This window comes from Capricornis sumatraensis, chromosome 22, assembly GCF_032405125.1.
Source record: "Capricornis sumatraensis isolate serow.1 chromosome 22, serow.2, whole genome shotgun sequence".
In the NCBI taxonomy this organism is placed as follows: Eukaryota; Metazoa; Chordata; class Mammalia; order Artiodactyla; family Bovidae; genus Capricornis; species Capricornis sumatraensis.
The window spans coordinates 46,331,118-46,344,274 of record NC_091090.1 but is presented as its reverse complement, the minus strand read 5'-3'; the positions used below and the strand labels follow the sequence as shown (position 1 = coordinate 46,344,274).

The following is a 13,157-nucleotide window of genomic DNA, read 5'->3' as shown; positions in this document are numbered from 1 at the left end:
AAACCCCAATTAACCCAGGAGTCCTAAATCAACCAGCCTTTATTTTAGTTTTGGCTTTTCTGAAGAGGCGTGCTCAATAAGGGAATCTGAAACTATACTTAATAACAGTATGTGATAATAGATGACATATATTTAATACTATGTGAAAGGCACCATTCTAAAAGCACTGTATTGACATAGAAAACAAACTTACAGTTACCAAAAGGGATGGGGCTGGGGTAGATGTATTAGGAGTTTGAGATTAACATATACACACTACCATACATCAAACAGATAAACAAGGACCTATCGCATAGCATAGAGAACTATATTCAATATCTTGTAATAACTTACAATGGAAAAGAATCTAAAAAATTTATATGAACGTATAACTGAATTACATGCTGCGCATCTAACACACACACACACAATGTAAATGAACTGTACTTCAATTTTGAAAATGGTGAATAAGCAAATAAAAGCACTGTGTTTATTAGCTCATTTCATATTCAAAACAACTCATGAAGTAGATACTATTTATTACCATTTCACACTTGAGGAAGCCAAAGGAAGAAATTCAGGTCTCACTGCTGAGTGAGAGTCCCAAACCAGGATCTGTGCTGGGATTTTAATTCAAGAAGCCTGATCCAGAGCGAGCTCTGAACTCACAGGAAGGATTTAGTTACCATGGCATTCTGGGATCACTTCAGAAGTACTCCCACCTCCTATTTAAGCTACTTCTATGAGAAAAGAAAAAGAAAACTAATATTTGAGCATAAACAATCTCTCAAAGCATTAGGTGCTTTTGTATAGATTTTTCTCATTCAACATCTGTGAAATAGGTATAATTTAGGGCTGCCGTCTATGGGGTCGCACAGAGTCGGACACGACTGAAGCGACTTAGCAGCAGCAGCAATCTCATTTTTAAAAATGAAGAAATTCTTACAGAGGTAATGTAACTTGCCCCGAATTGGTAGAATCATGCATTAAATCCATGTCTGAATTAAAATCCCCTACATTTTACTACTGTGCAAAAATAACTGTAAAGAATTATACAATCTTAAATCTCCAAGACTAGTATATTCATTATGTTTTACCAAGACACTATAGAAAAATTCTGTAATGGTGAAAAGGATTTGCTTCATTTTTAAATTAACTTTAAAAGGTAAAGATCCAGGAGAAAGGTGAGATGTAAGATTACACGGATGCATACTATTTTTAGGTGAGACTAGTAATATCATAGGGCCTATTTCTAATAACATTTGTCGGCAGGAAGTATATTACCTTAAATTTTGTGGTGACCAAAGTACAACCTCACACTACCGAAGTGCACATTTTAAAAACCACAGTCTTCAAGGTTAAGTGTTTTCTAGATGGTTCAAGAAGAAAATACATGTGTTGCTTCAGGATTCTAAGGCTAGCAAGGTCAGTTTCTCCCTTGCACACCATCTGCTGACTGCATTTAACTGGACCGTTCTGAATAAAGCCCCCACGCCTAGAACCCGCCACTCTCCAAAGAGCAGCTAAGTGCCATTCTGAAAACATACCTAGTCTTCCTTGTACCATTAGCCTTCAGCACAACTAACATCCTCCCCTTCCAGCCAAGAAAAAGATAAACTTCCTGAAAACCCTGTCTGACCTCTCCCTCCCTCTGCGTTTCCCACCTCTTCCTTTCAGCTCCAGCCACGCTGGCCAGGCCAGGCGGTGCCCACACAACTCCCTCGAGCTGCAGAGCGGTGCCCTTCCTTCTCAGCCTTTCTATCTCAGCTCAAGCTTTACTTCCTCAACTGTTCTTTCTCTAATCTCTCTGACTCAGTCTAACCTTGTTTATAGGCCCTCCATACAACATTCACACACGTAACACTCATACGTGATTATTTTATTGTTTCTGCATTTCAACTCCTGGACCTCTCTTTTCTCCATGGACTTCCACTCTAATTTTGACCATTCTTCCTGGAGCCATGCTCTGGATTCAGACATCACCTGAAACTACTCCACGGCAGAAATATTAAATTCTAATAAAGTCTGTCTTGCTACTAAACACGTTTCTTGAATACAAATTAGCTCACATGCACTTGATAAATATGGGAATGATGTCAGCATAATAAAGAAGTCATTCAGTTCATAACAGCTTTTCCCAGTACATTAATGAATTAAAGGGAAAATTTTAGCAATATACAAAAGGCCCGTAAATCAAAAGAGCTGGGATTCCTCCAGAAGTGTATTCCTATTGTCCCTGGTGTTTGGTGGCTTCAGAAACTGCTATACTAACCACCATATTAAGCCATCTGGGAAAAATTCGACAGCAGCACAGACCAAAAGTGCCACAGTACTCCTTCTCTGTTTATAACCGCCTGGATTCATGCATCTCACGCCTACTTATTTTACACTTCGGGTTACAGTTCAAGGCCAGCTCATGTCCTCTGCTGCTCCGCTAAGCCCCATTCAGCCACGGGGCGCTTCTTCAGTTGGCTGCTCTGGCACTCTGATACACCTCCATTTGTGTTTTGTTCTTGTTTGTTCCTTTCTGGCAATGCAAGATGCTGGGAGCTCATCTGGCTTATTTCCTGCCCCAGTCCCAGAGTCAGTCATTTCTCTAAGGAGCCCTGGCTCCTTTTATGGACAAATGGCAGTAGAATCCAAGATCTAGGTACCAGGTATGCTCATTGCTGGGCTTCCCAGGCACAGCTGTAAAGAATCGAGACATGGGTTCGATCCCTGGGTTGGGAAGACTCCCTGAGGAAGGAAATGGCAACCACCCTGGTATCCTTGCCTGGAGAACCCCATGAACCGAGGAGCCTGGTGGGCTACAGTCCATAGAGTCGCAGAGTCAGACACTAACACTTCCACTTTACTATACACATCCATACTTTTTATGTAACTATCTGTGTAAATATTAAACTAAGCAACCAACTCTAATCAATGACCACATCGATCACTCCAACCACTTCAATGCTGAGAAACCTAGCTCCCAGTGTCCAGCATCCATTGATTAATCGTTGAATTCCAGTTTACGTGGATAACAGTATCACAACTGTTAACCCATACCCCCCTGAGGTACAGCTTATCAACAAGAATTTGGCACTTATCTACTTTCATTTACCTTTTTTAGTTTTACAGACTCCACTGATTTCCAGTAACTTGTTTATTCAGGTCAGCGCCTTTTCCCTCCTTTCCTGAGACTGTTTCATATATTTGCAATATTGCTAGATTGCTTTGTTACATTTCACATTCTATCCTGGGATCCCCCAACCTTCCTCCCAAGTAATTTTTTAAAAATATGTACTAAACCAAAACGACAATGAGACGTCACTTCACACTGCTCAGAATGGCTATCATCAAAGAAGCCACAAATAACAAATGCTGGAGAGGGTGTGGAGAGAAGGGAACCCTCCTGCAACTGTTGGTGCGAATGTAAATTGGTATCGCCACTATGGAGAATAACATGGAAGCTCCTTAAACAGAGCTACCATTTGACCTGCAATCCTACTCGGGGGCATGTATCTGGAGAAAAACATGATCCAAAAGAAAAACACGCACCCCAATATTCACTGCAGCACTGTTTACAACAGCCAAGACATGGAAGCAACCTAAACGTCCAGCGACAAGAGGAAAGGATAAAGACGACATGGAACAGATATACAATGGAGTATTCCTCTGCCATTGAAAAGAATGAAACCATCCCATCTGCAGCAGCATGGTTGGACAAAGAGCGTCATACCAAGCGAAGTAAGTCAGAGAAGGAGAAACACTGACTGACATCCCTTATATGTGGAATCTAAAAAGAAGTGATACAAATGAACTTACTTACAAAACAGAAAGACTCAGAAAACAAACTTTTACGGTTGCAGCATGGGGGTTGGGAGAGTAAGGGACTTTGGGAAGCTCCTGTACACACTGCTATACTTAAAATGGATAATCAACAAGAACCTCCTATACAGCACGTGGAACTCTGCTCAACTTTTATCTGCCAGCCTGGACGGGAGGGGGGTGTGGGAGAGAATGGATACATGTGTATGGATGGCTGAGTCCCTTTGCTAGTCACCTGAAACTATCACAACATTGTCAATTGGCTATAGCCCAATACAAAAGAAAACGTTTAAAGTCTGGGGGGGAATGCATGTATTAAGGTTCACCTTAAAAATAATACTGATTTTATTTATTATGTATTTATTTTCGGCTGTGCCGGGTCCGCACTGCTGCGCAGGCTTTCCCCAGCTGCGGAGAGTGGGGGCCACTCCTCACAGCAGTGTGAGGGCCTCCCACCGCAGTGGCTTCTCTTGCTGCTGCGCACAGGCTCCAGAGCATTCCGCCTCCAGTAGGCGCAGCTCCCGGGCTCCGGAGCACAGGCTCGGGAGTCGCGGCGCACAGGCTTAGTTACTTCAAGGCGCGTGGGGTCTTCCCGGATCAGGCATCGAACCCGTGTCTCCTTCATTGGCAGGCAGATTCCTTACCACTGAGCCACCAAGGAAACCCCAAGATGCTTGCTTCTGATTAAACAGAAACTTACATCGCTAACAGGGAAGACCAAGCCTGCGGGTTGAACGCTAGGAGGGATCAGCAGCCTGTGATATCAGGCACACACGGGAGCGGGAATTTAACCAGGCTTGTATTTTATTAGAACTGTTATTTCTGTAGTGCTCTGATTACAAAGTTCCACAGGTTTTAAGTGGTCTGCCCCAGCCCTATTTTCCCCAAAAGCCCTGTTATTTTTAGTGTGAGACTCTGTGGAAAACATGAGGTTTTCCCAGCAACTCAATTCTGGCATTACAGCCGCAAGGTCGACGTCTTCCCCAGGACACACCCTCCTATCCTCTCCCCTTCCTAAAGAACTCACTTCTGCACTTCAAAATCCAGGGAACTTCAGCTCACTGAACTCTTTCTTGTTTGTTTTTCCTCTTTCAGGACGATATACGTGGTAATTATTTTAAAGCGCTCAAATGCCTTGATTTCCCTCATATGCCTACCCTTCCATCACAGGCAGCAAAACCACAGCCTAAATCAACGTTACAAGCCATCTTCCCCACTCCTGCACCAGGCAGCTGGCCTTTGCTGAATACACGTCCAAACATCTTGCACAGTCACCTCTGTGAACAAATAACGTCAGCAGGGACCCCCACCGAAATCCACACCACATAGACATCTTCAGAATGAGGGACATGGCTCACACCCTCACCGTTCACTTTAGGCTCTAAGTCCTCTATCTGAATTCAGTGAGCAAACTGCCTCGCCTCCTGTCTCACAAGACGGGACTTAAATGGGACTCCACCGTTATACGTGGTTATGTCCTTCTCTCCGCTCCCTCACTGCTAACTGGTGGCCTCTTTCACTATTATCGAAGGGCCAGTGCGTATTTCTCCCTTCTTCAAGGCCAAGCATCTTCCACTTCTGAACTACTTTCCTCCCTCCACGTCCTCACTCTGCCAGCCTCCCAAGCTCGTATTTTCATCTTTCTCCTCTTTACTCTCCTTCCCTTCAAGCTATAAGGGCACAGTGTCCCCCAGATGCATACATGTTTCATACAACGATATGCCTCTGTGTTATAAGCCATTGTCAGTGATGCACTGGGGTTGGTGGTATTACGAACTTTCCCCCTAACTTTAGGGTAATAAAACCAGGTATCATTACTATTTATCTTTTTTGTTAAAACACGTTAAATCCTGTAGGCATTTACTGGGACTCCATACCTCGCACTAACATCATACTGTCACCTAACTTACGTCACTTCAGTTTTATACCCACGACCAGATTAAAATGAGACCTACTTAGAAATGACACAATACTGTCCAAAAGACTCTTAGGGATACTTTTAATTATGTGGATTTTCATCGTATATGCTGATGTTAGAAGCTGATTTTCAGATATCAGTGAGCCACAGTATCAGCCACAACGAAGAAAAAACAAAAAATCGGCCCTATCCTCCATTTCCCTCCAGGTACTGCCTAATCTCTTTCCTCGTCTACATTCCTCGAGAATAATTTGTATTCACCATACTTTCTGCTTGGTCCCTTCTATTCACCCTGATTTCTGCCCCCGTCACCCAATTCACACTGCTCTGCCTAAGGTCACAGTGATCTAACTTCCAAATCCAGTGGAAACTTTCCTGTGCCTATTTCACTAAACCTGTCTGTTGCCTTTGACGCTAAAGTTCACTTCCTCATTTCTGACACTCCACTTCTCTGCTCAGCTACTGTGACACAACCCTCCCCTCTGTGCAGGTGCCTCTTAACTACTTCTCCTTGGGCTCCCTCCAGCCTTCAATGTTGCTCTTGGCTCAGGATTCCATCTTCGGCCCACTGCTCTTCTCACTTTACTTTCTCTCTCAGACACTTGAGTTTCAACCACCAGCTAGCGGTGACTCCCAAGTCAGTCATGACCTCGACCTCTCCCCCAGGATTCCGTCCATGGTGGTACGTGCCAGCCCTTCCAAGGAGAAACTGGCCCCCACGCTGTCCCTACTGAAACAAGGGGGGCCACACTCCCCTTGTGCCAGGAGGACATCTCGTAACAACCATCACATCCCTACAGTTGACTCAACACAGACCAGCACCCACGAGAAGGCCACCAATGTGCACCACAGCATATAATGAAAAGATCTGTCCAGCTGAGAATGATGGCCATTAGCTAGGCCAATCTGAAAAGGCTCTTGGGAATTTAAAATAGGAAAAAGGATAAACCAGCTAGTAGGGAAGAGAAGAAAACAACCAGAAACCAGCACTGTCGCTGAGTCACCTTAACATCACAATCAAGGGGAAAATCACGAGCTCCAGCTGTGCGCTGACACTGCACCTCCCTGACTCCAGAAGACCACTGGCTGTTCTTTTAATGCTATTTCTTTGCCTTCTTCTGGATTACACGAAGTCAGAGCACATGGCTGAGATTCACATTTTTACTTATCTCTAAATATACTGTAATATTTCCCTGCCATCATCATTTACACCACGATTCACTGCAATAAACTAATAGGGCTAGACACCCAGCATTGGCCTTGATTTCTTTTTTTTAATCAATCCATCATATCCTGTCAGGGTGACTTCAATACAGATCACAGATATGTCTTTTTTTCTCTACACCCAACACTGACCAACCAATTCAGGTCCTTATTTCTTCTATGTATGCAACAGCCTTCTGAATGAGTCTGCTACTTCCAGTCTTATGGCCCCTGAATCCATCTTCCAATTAGCTGTGTAATCTGACAAAGATGAAAATGAGCCAGTCCCTTCCTATTTAAAATCCTCTGATGATTCTTCATCTCCTACAGAATAAGATCCAAGCTCAATGAAATATCCTGTAAGGCCCTGCTGGATCTTTTCCCAGCTGTTCCTTGTCACACACTTACATTCCAACAACCTCATATTGCTTGCAGATCCAAACATTTAGAATCATTCTCGCCTCTACACTGTTGTTTATGCCTTTTCCCTTGTAATGTCCAGCCCCTCCTCCTCCCCTGTATCATATCCATCTTTTAAGACTGACCATTGGCCTCATCCCCTTCAAGAGGCTGTCCCTCATCCACCAGCTTCACCCCTGCCCACGCAGCCTGCAGTGGACACCCCTCCCATCTTCCTCAGCACTCGGTAACACACCTCCCCACTATATATACTGCACAAAGTCCTTGGAGCGCTTTGAATTCAAAGACAGTGTCTTACTCACCTTTGAATGCTCAGAACCTGGCACAAAGTAAATACTCACTAAAAGCTTGCTAAATAAATAGACAGTTGGGCTTCCCAGGTGGGTCGGTGGTAAAGAATCTGCCTGCAATACAGGAGATGTGGGTTCAATCTCTGGGTTGGGTAGTTCTGGAGAACAAAATGACAATCCACTCCATATTCTTGCCTCGGAAATCTTGTGGACAGAGAAACCTGGTGGGCTGCAGTCCATGGGGTCGCAAAAGAGTCGGACATGACTAAAAACAGCAAGCACTGCTGCTGCTGCTGCTGCTGCTGCTGCGTCACTTCAGTCCTGTCTGACTCTTAGTGACCCCATGGACTGCAGCCCACCAGGCTCCTCCATCCGTGGGATTTTCCAGGCAAGAGTACTGGAGTGGGTTGCCATTTCCTTCTCCACAACAAGCACTATATACATCAATTGCTTAAGAAATCATCATTACAAAAAAAAAAAAATATGATTATTAGAATCACTTAATTCTTGCAGTTATCAAGTACTCCTTAAAAAAAAAAAACAGATGTTCTTTGATGTGGACCATTTTTAAAGTCTTCATTGAATTTGTTACAATGTTGCTTCTGTTTATGTTTTGGCTTTTTGGCCCTGAGGCATCTGGGATCTTAGCTCCCAGGATCCAACTCTGCATTGGAAAGGGAAGTCCTCTCAACTAGCATTCTTAAAGCAAAATTTTGGCAAAAAAGTTTTTGTGTGTGTGGAAAAACTGTTTTTAAATTCCTTGATTTTTAAAAAACAGTTTCTGTATCACCTCCCATGAATCTCAAAAGACATTTGTATTGGTATGCAAGCAAATATGTGTTGAGATATTTGTTCTACCTAAAGTGCAAGAAATTGATAGGCAATTAAATTTGGGAAGTGTTAAAGGTCTAATGACTGGTAATACTGAGTGGGAGGGGAGCTGGGCATACCAAAAGTTCAACCTATTTGGTTACTGGTTAATAATGCTTCAATTAGAAGGTGAGACTCACTGTTTACTTCTTCCTATCATTCCCAACTTTCACATTTCTTCTAAGCTGCCCTAAATCAGTATAATCCGGGTATCTGGACTTTTCCACGGCATTAGTGTGCTCCAGGCAGCACTTTCCCCAGAGGGAGTACTTTCAACATCAACTATTCTTCAAAGTCAACTGTTCTCCAGAAAGTTCTAAATGTGATCACTGGATTTTATCTAGTTGAGACAATTACGTCTCATACACTCTGAAGAACAGTAAGCTCAGAGTCTGCGAACGTGAGTTTCCATTCCTGGCCTGCCTGTGGTGGGGGAGCTGTGCCTCCAGGTGCCCCCACTTCCTCGAGTCTTAAAGGAGAGCTCTACCACCCTATTCAAAACCAGTAACGTGCTCTTGGTGTATGTAGCTGAAAGCTTTGCAAAGTATCCAGACTGTGGTAACGTCACAAATACAAAACTCCAACCTGCAACCGAAACATCCAGAACAGTCAAACTTACTGTCATATTTGTTAAAATGCTTTAAACTGGAATAAATGTATCATTATAACTAAGTCTTAACTTGTCATATTTGTATTTATTCAAAGCTAACAAGAATTTTAAAAATAAAAGGGGCCATGTTTAAGGATTTCAACAGTTGGTGTATGACTGCTAAGCAAGAAGTCTTTTTAAAAATTTTAACAGAGTAAACACACCCAATTCCCCTGCAATCTAATCAACTTTGTCTGCATGGCTGGCATTGTTTAACATCAATTCCCTCAAACACTTAAGGAACCCCACAGCTTCCAAAAAGAGTTAATTCCTATTGAGAAGAACTACATCTTCAAACCAGAATACATTCAGAGCAAAAGAAATCTCTTTTTCAAAGGCAGGGAAAATCCTCACCATTCTGGAAAATAATTACCTTCAATCTTTTGAAATTTTACAGCATGCAAAAAATACTTTATGAACAGTAGTTTTCAATGTTATTTTGTGCCTTGAAGTTTGATTACCACTGCCTATGACACCTCTCCTTTGCTCAGATGCCCAGTAACTTCTCGCGTGGTCCACTCAGAAGCACACAGAAAAACAAGAGGAAAAACACACATGCACACATTAAAATCATAGGGCATGGCGGGGGGGCTGTACTTGTGACAAGGGGGGAGGGAGAGACAAAGGAGAGAAAGAGAAAGGGGGAGCAAAGGATGACAAACAGCAAAATCTTTTTTTCCAAAAATAATGGTTTATGTTTACAAAACAGTGGTTTCCAGAAAGTGAATCTTAGTATTACACAACAGAGTAATAAAGAGGCCAACAGGAAAAATAATTGAGACAGCAGTGTCATAAATATTCCAAACTCCAACCAATTTCACATAAGCTGTACTTTTCCCTGACCCAAATCAACAATTTTATGTCAAAGGAGTTAGTAAAACTAGTCAAGGCATGTTACAGTGCTAAATAAACTATAATCACAAATCTCAGATACCATGGAAATTCAGAGCTGGAAATTTCCTTACCAACCAACCACCTAGTTCAACTCTCTCATCACTCAGAGGAAGAAACTGAGGCCCCATCTGGTAATATGCCTAAAATCACAAACGATGGCAGGATTCAGAAAGCTAGAATTCTTTGTTCAACAATACCCTGTAACTTCTGTCTCTGATTTTATAAGCTAACTATCAACCATAAAATTTCAAGTTCTGTCGAGTCTAACAAAAAGCATTCTGGTGGTCTGATCAGAAGTGAACCCTTCATTAGAGCACTGTTCACACAAAACACAAAATTAAGTAACAGCCTTCAGAGGAGGGTATTAACAAAATATCCTAACATAAAAAAAACAAAGGTCTGATATTTTGAAATTTTCAGTCACTTAGACCAAGAGCCATAGCATTTAAAATTGAAAGTTCTTCTCTGGATCTATGGATAAAAGGAAGAAATATTCAACAAGGCCTATTTTTGTGCATATTCTTTGCTGCCAAATCATTTGGAAGATTTCTGTGGCTATTCTCCTTTCTGATTAAATAGTAACTTATTTATCAAGGTTCTTCTCAAATTTCAGTCCAGTAAACTTTTAAGAATTTCACCACAATGGTTGTTTATACCCTCTATATCCATGTCACTAGGATCTGAGTAAGACCGTCCCTTTGAAGCCAATCAAAAATGAGACTGCTTTGAATGTAAAAGCAGCAGGTTTGGGGCCTAAAAAAATGGATTTGTTTTCAGATTGACTGATATAATGGATTGATTCCCTCCCCCTCCCCAGACATGTAAACTTGATGCATGCTATTAATTTGGGCTACATTTCAAAAATTCCCATGGCAATTAATTTTATATACAATTAATCTGCTTAAAGCTTTGTTTTACATAGGAGACATAGGTGAGGGGAGGAGGGACACAAGAGCAATAGCCTAAGGCCTTTTTTTTTTAAACTGCAGGTGGAAAACAGAAGCCAATTTTATTTAAAACACTAAAAACCATGGTTTTTTTTTAAAAAAAAAAAACAAATTCCTGTTTTCCACGAGACTTTACGTAACGCCAACAACAAATATAGGGCATTTCCAATCGGTAGTGGTACGTTTCTGCTTCCCCAAGACAACACGTCTTCCTGAGGTTTCAACCTCTCTCACCCTCCAGTTGCTTTTATGGAGATAACACGGACGACAAACTTCGGTCGCCGGTCCTTTTGTCGTACCCCCTAGACAATCTCTGGCCTAATTTGTGGCAAACCCCACCAAGGATCACTCCTCCCCCCCTATACATCCCTGCTCTTCCTTGATTAGAAATTAATACCCCAGAATCTTGCCTCTCTTCCCATTCCTCCCGCCGCCCCCCACGTAAGAGGAGAGCGCCTGACCCACCACCACCTGGAGAACAATGTAAACCCAACTGAGAACCCACAGATTTCCTCTATCTCGGCCCGACGATTTATCTCAAAAGGCAATCAGAAAGCGAGTTACGTCCTGTCATCCTGGATTCCCCCGAGGTGTCCTGCTCCCGGCCTGGGATTACCAGCTCCCACTCTACACGCAGGGAGCCTTAACCCTCACCACCCCATCCCGCGATCGCCCCCCGTGGACCCCGAGCCCGGCCCCGGAGCAGCGGGCGGGCCGCGGGCCCCGGCTCCCTGCGCACGCCGCACGCCCCGCACCTTTGTAATGCACTCGCAGGTTGTTCTGAGACAGGCCGATGTAGCTGAACTTGTCCTTTGGGCTCCAGGACCGCGGCAGCGGCGTCTCCTGCTCGTCCACGGCAGGGTAGAGGCGCTTCAGCCGTCGCTGCAGCTCCTTCTCCTGCTCGTTCAGGGCCGAGTCCCCGTGCGGGAAAGGCGCCGCGGCGCTGCCGCCTGACGCCGGGGCCGGGGCCGGGGCGCCTCCGGCCGGGCCGGGGCCCGCGGAGAGGCCCGGGGGAGCGGGGGGCGCGCCGCCGGGGGCGGCCGCCGAAGCGGGCGGCGGCGGCGGCGGGGGCGGCGGCGGCGGCGGCGGGGCCGCGGTGGCCGGGGGCGGCGGCGGCGGCGGCGGCGGCGGCGGGTGCAGGAGCAGGGCGGCCGCCGCGGCCCCCAAGCCGCCGCCCGCGCCGCCGCCGCCGCCGCCGCCGGGCGAGCCGGCCGGAGACGAGCCGGCGCTGACGGCCGGGGGCGCCGGCAGGACTCCGGGCACCGGGGCCGCAGCCGCCGGCGGGGGCGGCGGGAGCTGCTGCTGCTGCTGTTGTTGTGGCGGCGGCGGCGGCGGCGGCTGCCCGGACATCCCGGCCGCGACTCAGCCTGCGGCCGCCTCCGCCTCCTCTCTCCTTCCTCCTCGGCTTCCCGGGGGCGCTGTGGCGGCGGCCGCCGGCACCAGGCGCCCAGTCCGCCCGCCCCGGAAGCAGGCGGCCGGCCGCGCGCCCAGACGGAGGGAGCGCGACGGTTGGGGGGCTCGCAGCCGGGGCAGTGGGTCAGCGGCGGGCCCCGGGCCCCCGAGAGAACGTTAGCCGGAGCGCGGGCCCGGAACAAGGCGCCGAGGCCGCAGCGAGGCGGGGTGGGGGGATGAGAGCGCGGTGCCGGCCGCCGCGGCCGCTGCTCTCGCGGCTGTTTCCCTGCGGGCGGGCCGGGCCGCCGCGAGACGCTGCGCGCGGGCGGTGCTGCGAGGGGGCGGGGCCGGAGCGCGAGCGCGGCGCGGAGGGCGGGGCCGGGCGACGGGGCGGGGCCGGGCGACGGGGCGGGGCCGGGCGACGGGGCAGAACCCGAGCGCGAGACGAAGCGCGCGGGCGGTGCAGCGAGGGGGCGGGACCGGAGCTTGAGGGGGCGGGGCCGGGAGAGGGGCGGAGCCGCGCGGGCGGCGGAGGGCGGGCCCGTGCGGGTCCAGCCGCCCGGTCCAGGCTGCTAGTGGGACGCGCGCGGTCGGAGGAGGATCGCCGGCTGCCGGCGGGGCGGCCGCTGGCGTCCCCGCCTCTGCCGGGAGCTCGCCGTATCGCCCCGCCCGCCCGGCTGGCAGACTCTCCTCCTACCTGACTTCTTTTTGTTGCCGTCGCCCCTCCCCCGCCACCGTAGAGTCGCCGCTGGCGCGGCCGGGCCGTTTCCCATCCAGGCGAAAGC

The 13,157-nt window shown here is 47.1% G+C and overlaps 1 protein-coding gene across 1 annotated transcript in view; it reads right to left on the bottom strand.

The window, feature by feature from the left end:
- Positions 1-12,330, bottom strand: part of RANBP9 (RAN binding protein 9) — a 71,290-nt gene extending 58,960 nt beyond the window's left edge. The window contains exon 1 of the mRNA XM_068994097.1: positions 11,736-12,330. Within this exon, the coding sequence (XP_068850198.1) occupies positions 11,736-12,330 (595 nt within the window). The remainder of the gene's footprint in view (positions 1-11,735) is intronic.
- Between the last annotated feature and the right edge of the window lie 827 nt (positions 12,331-13,157).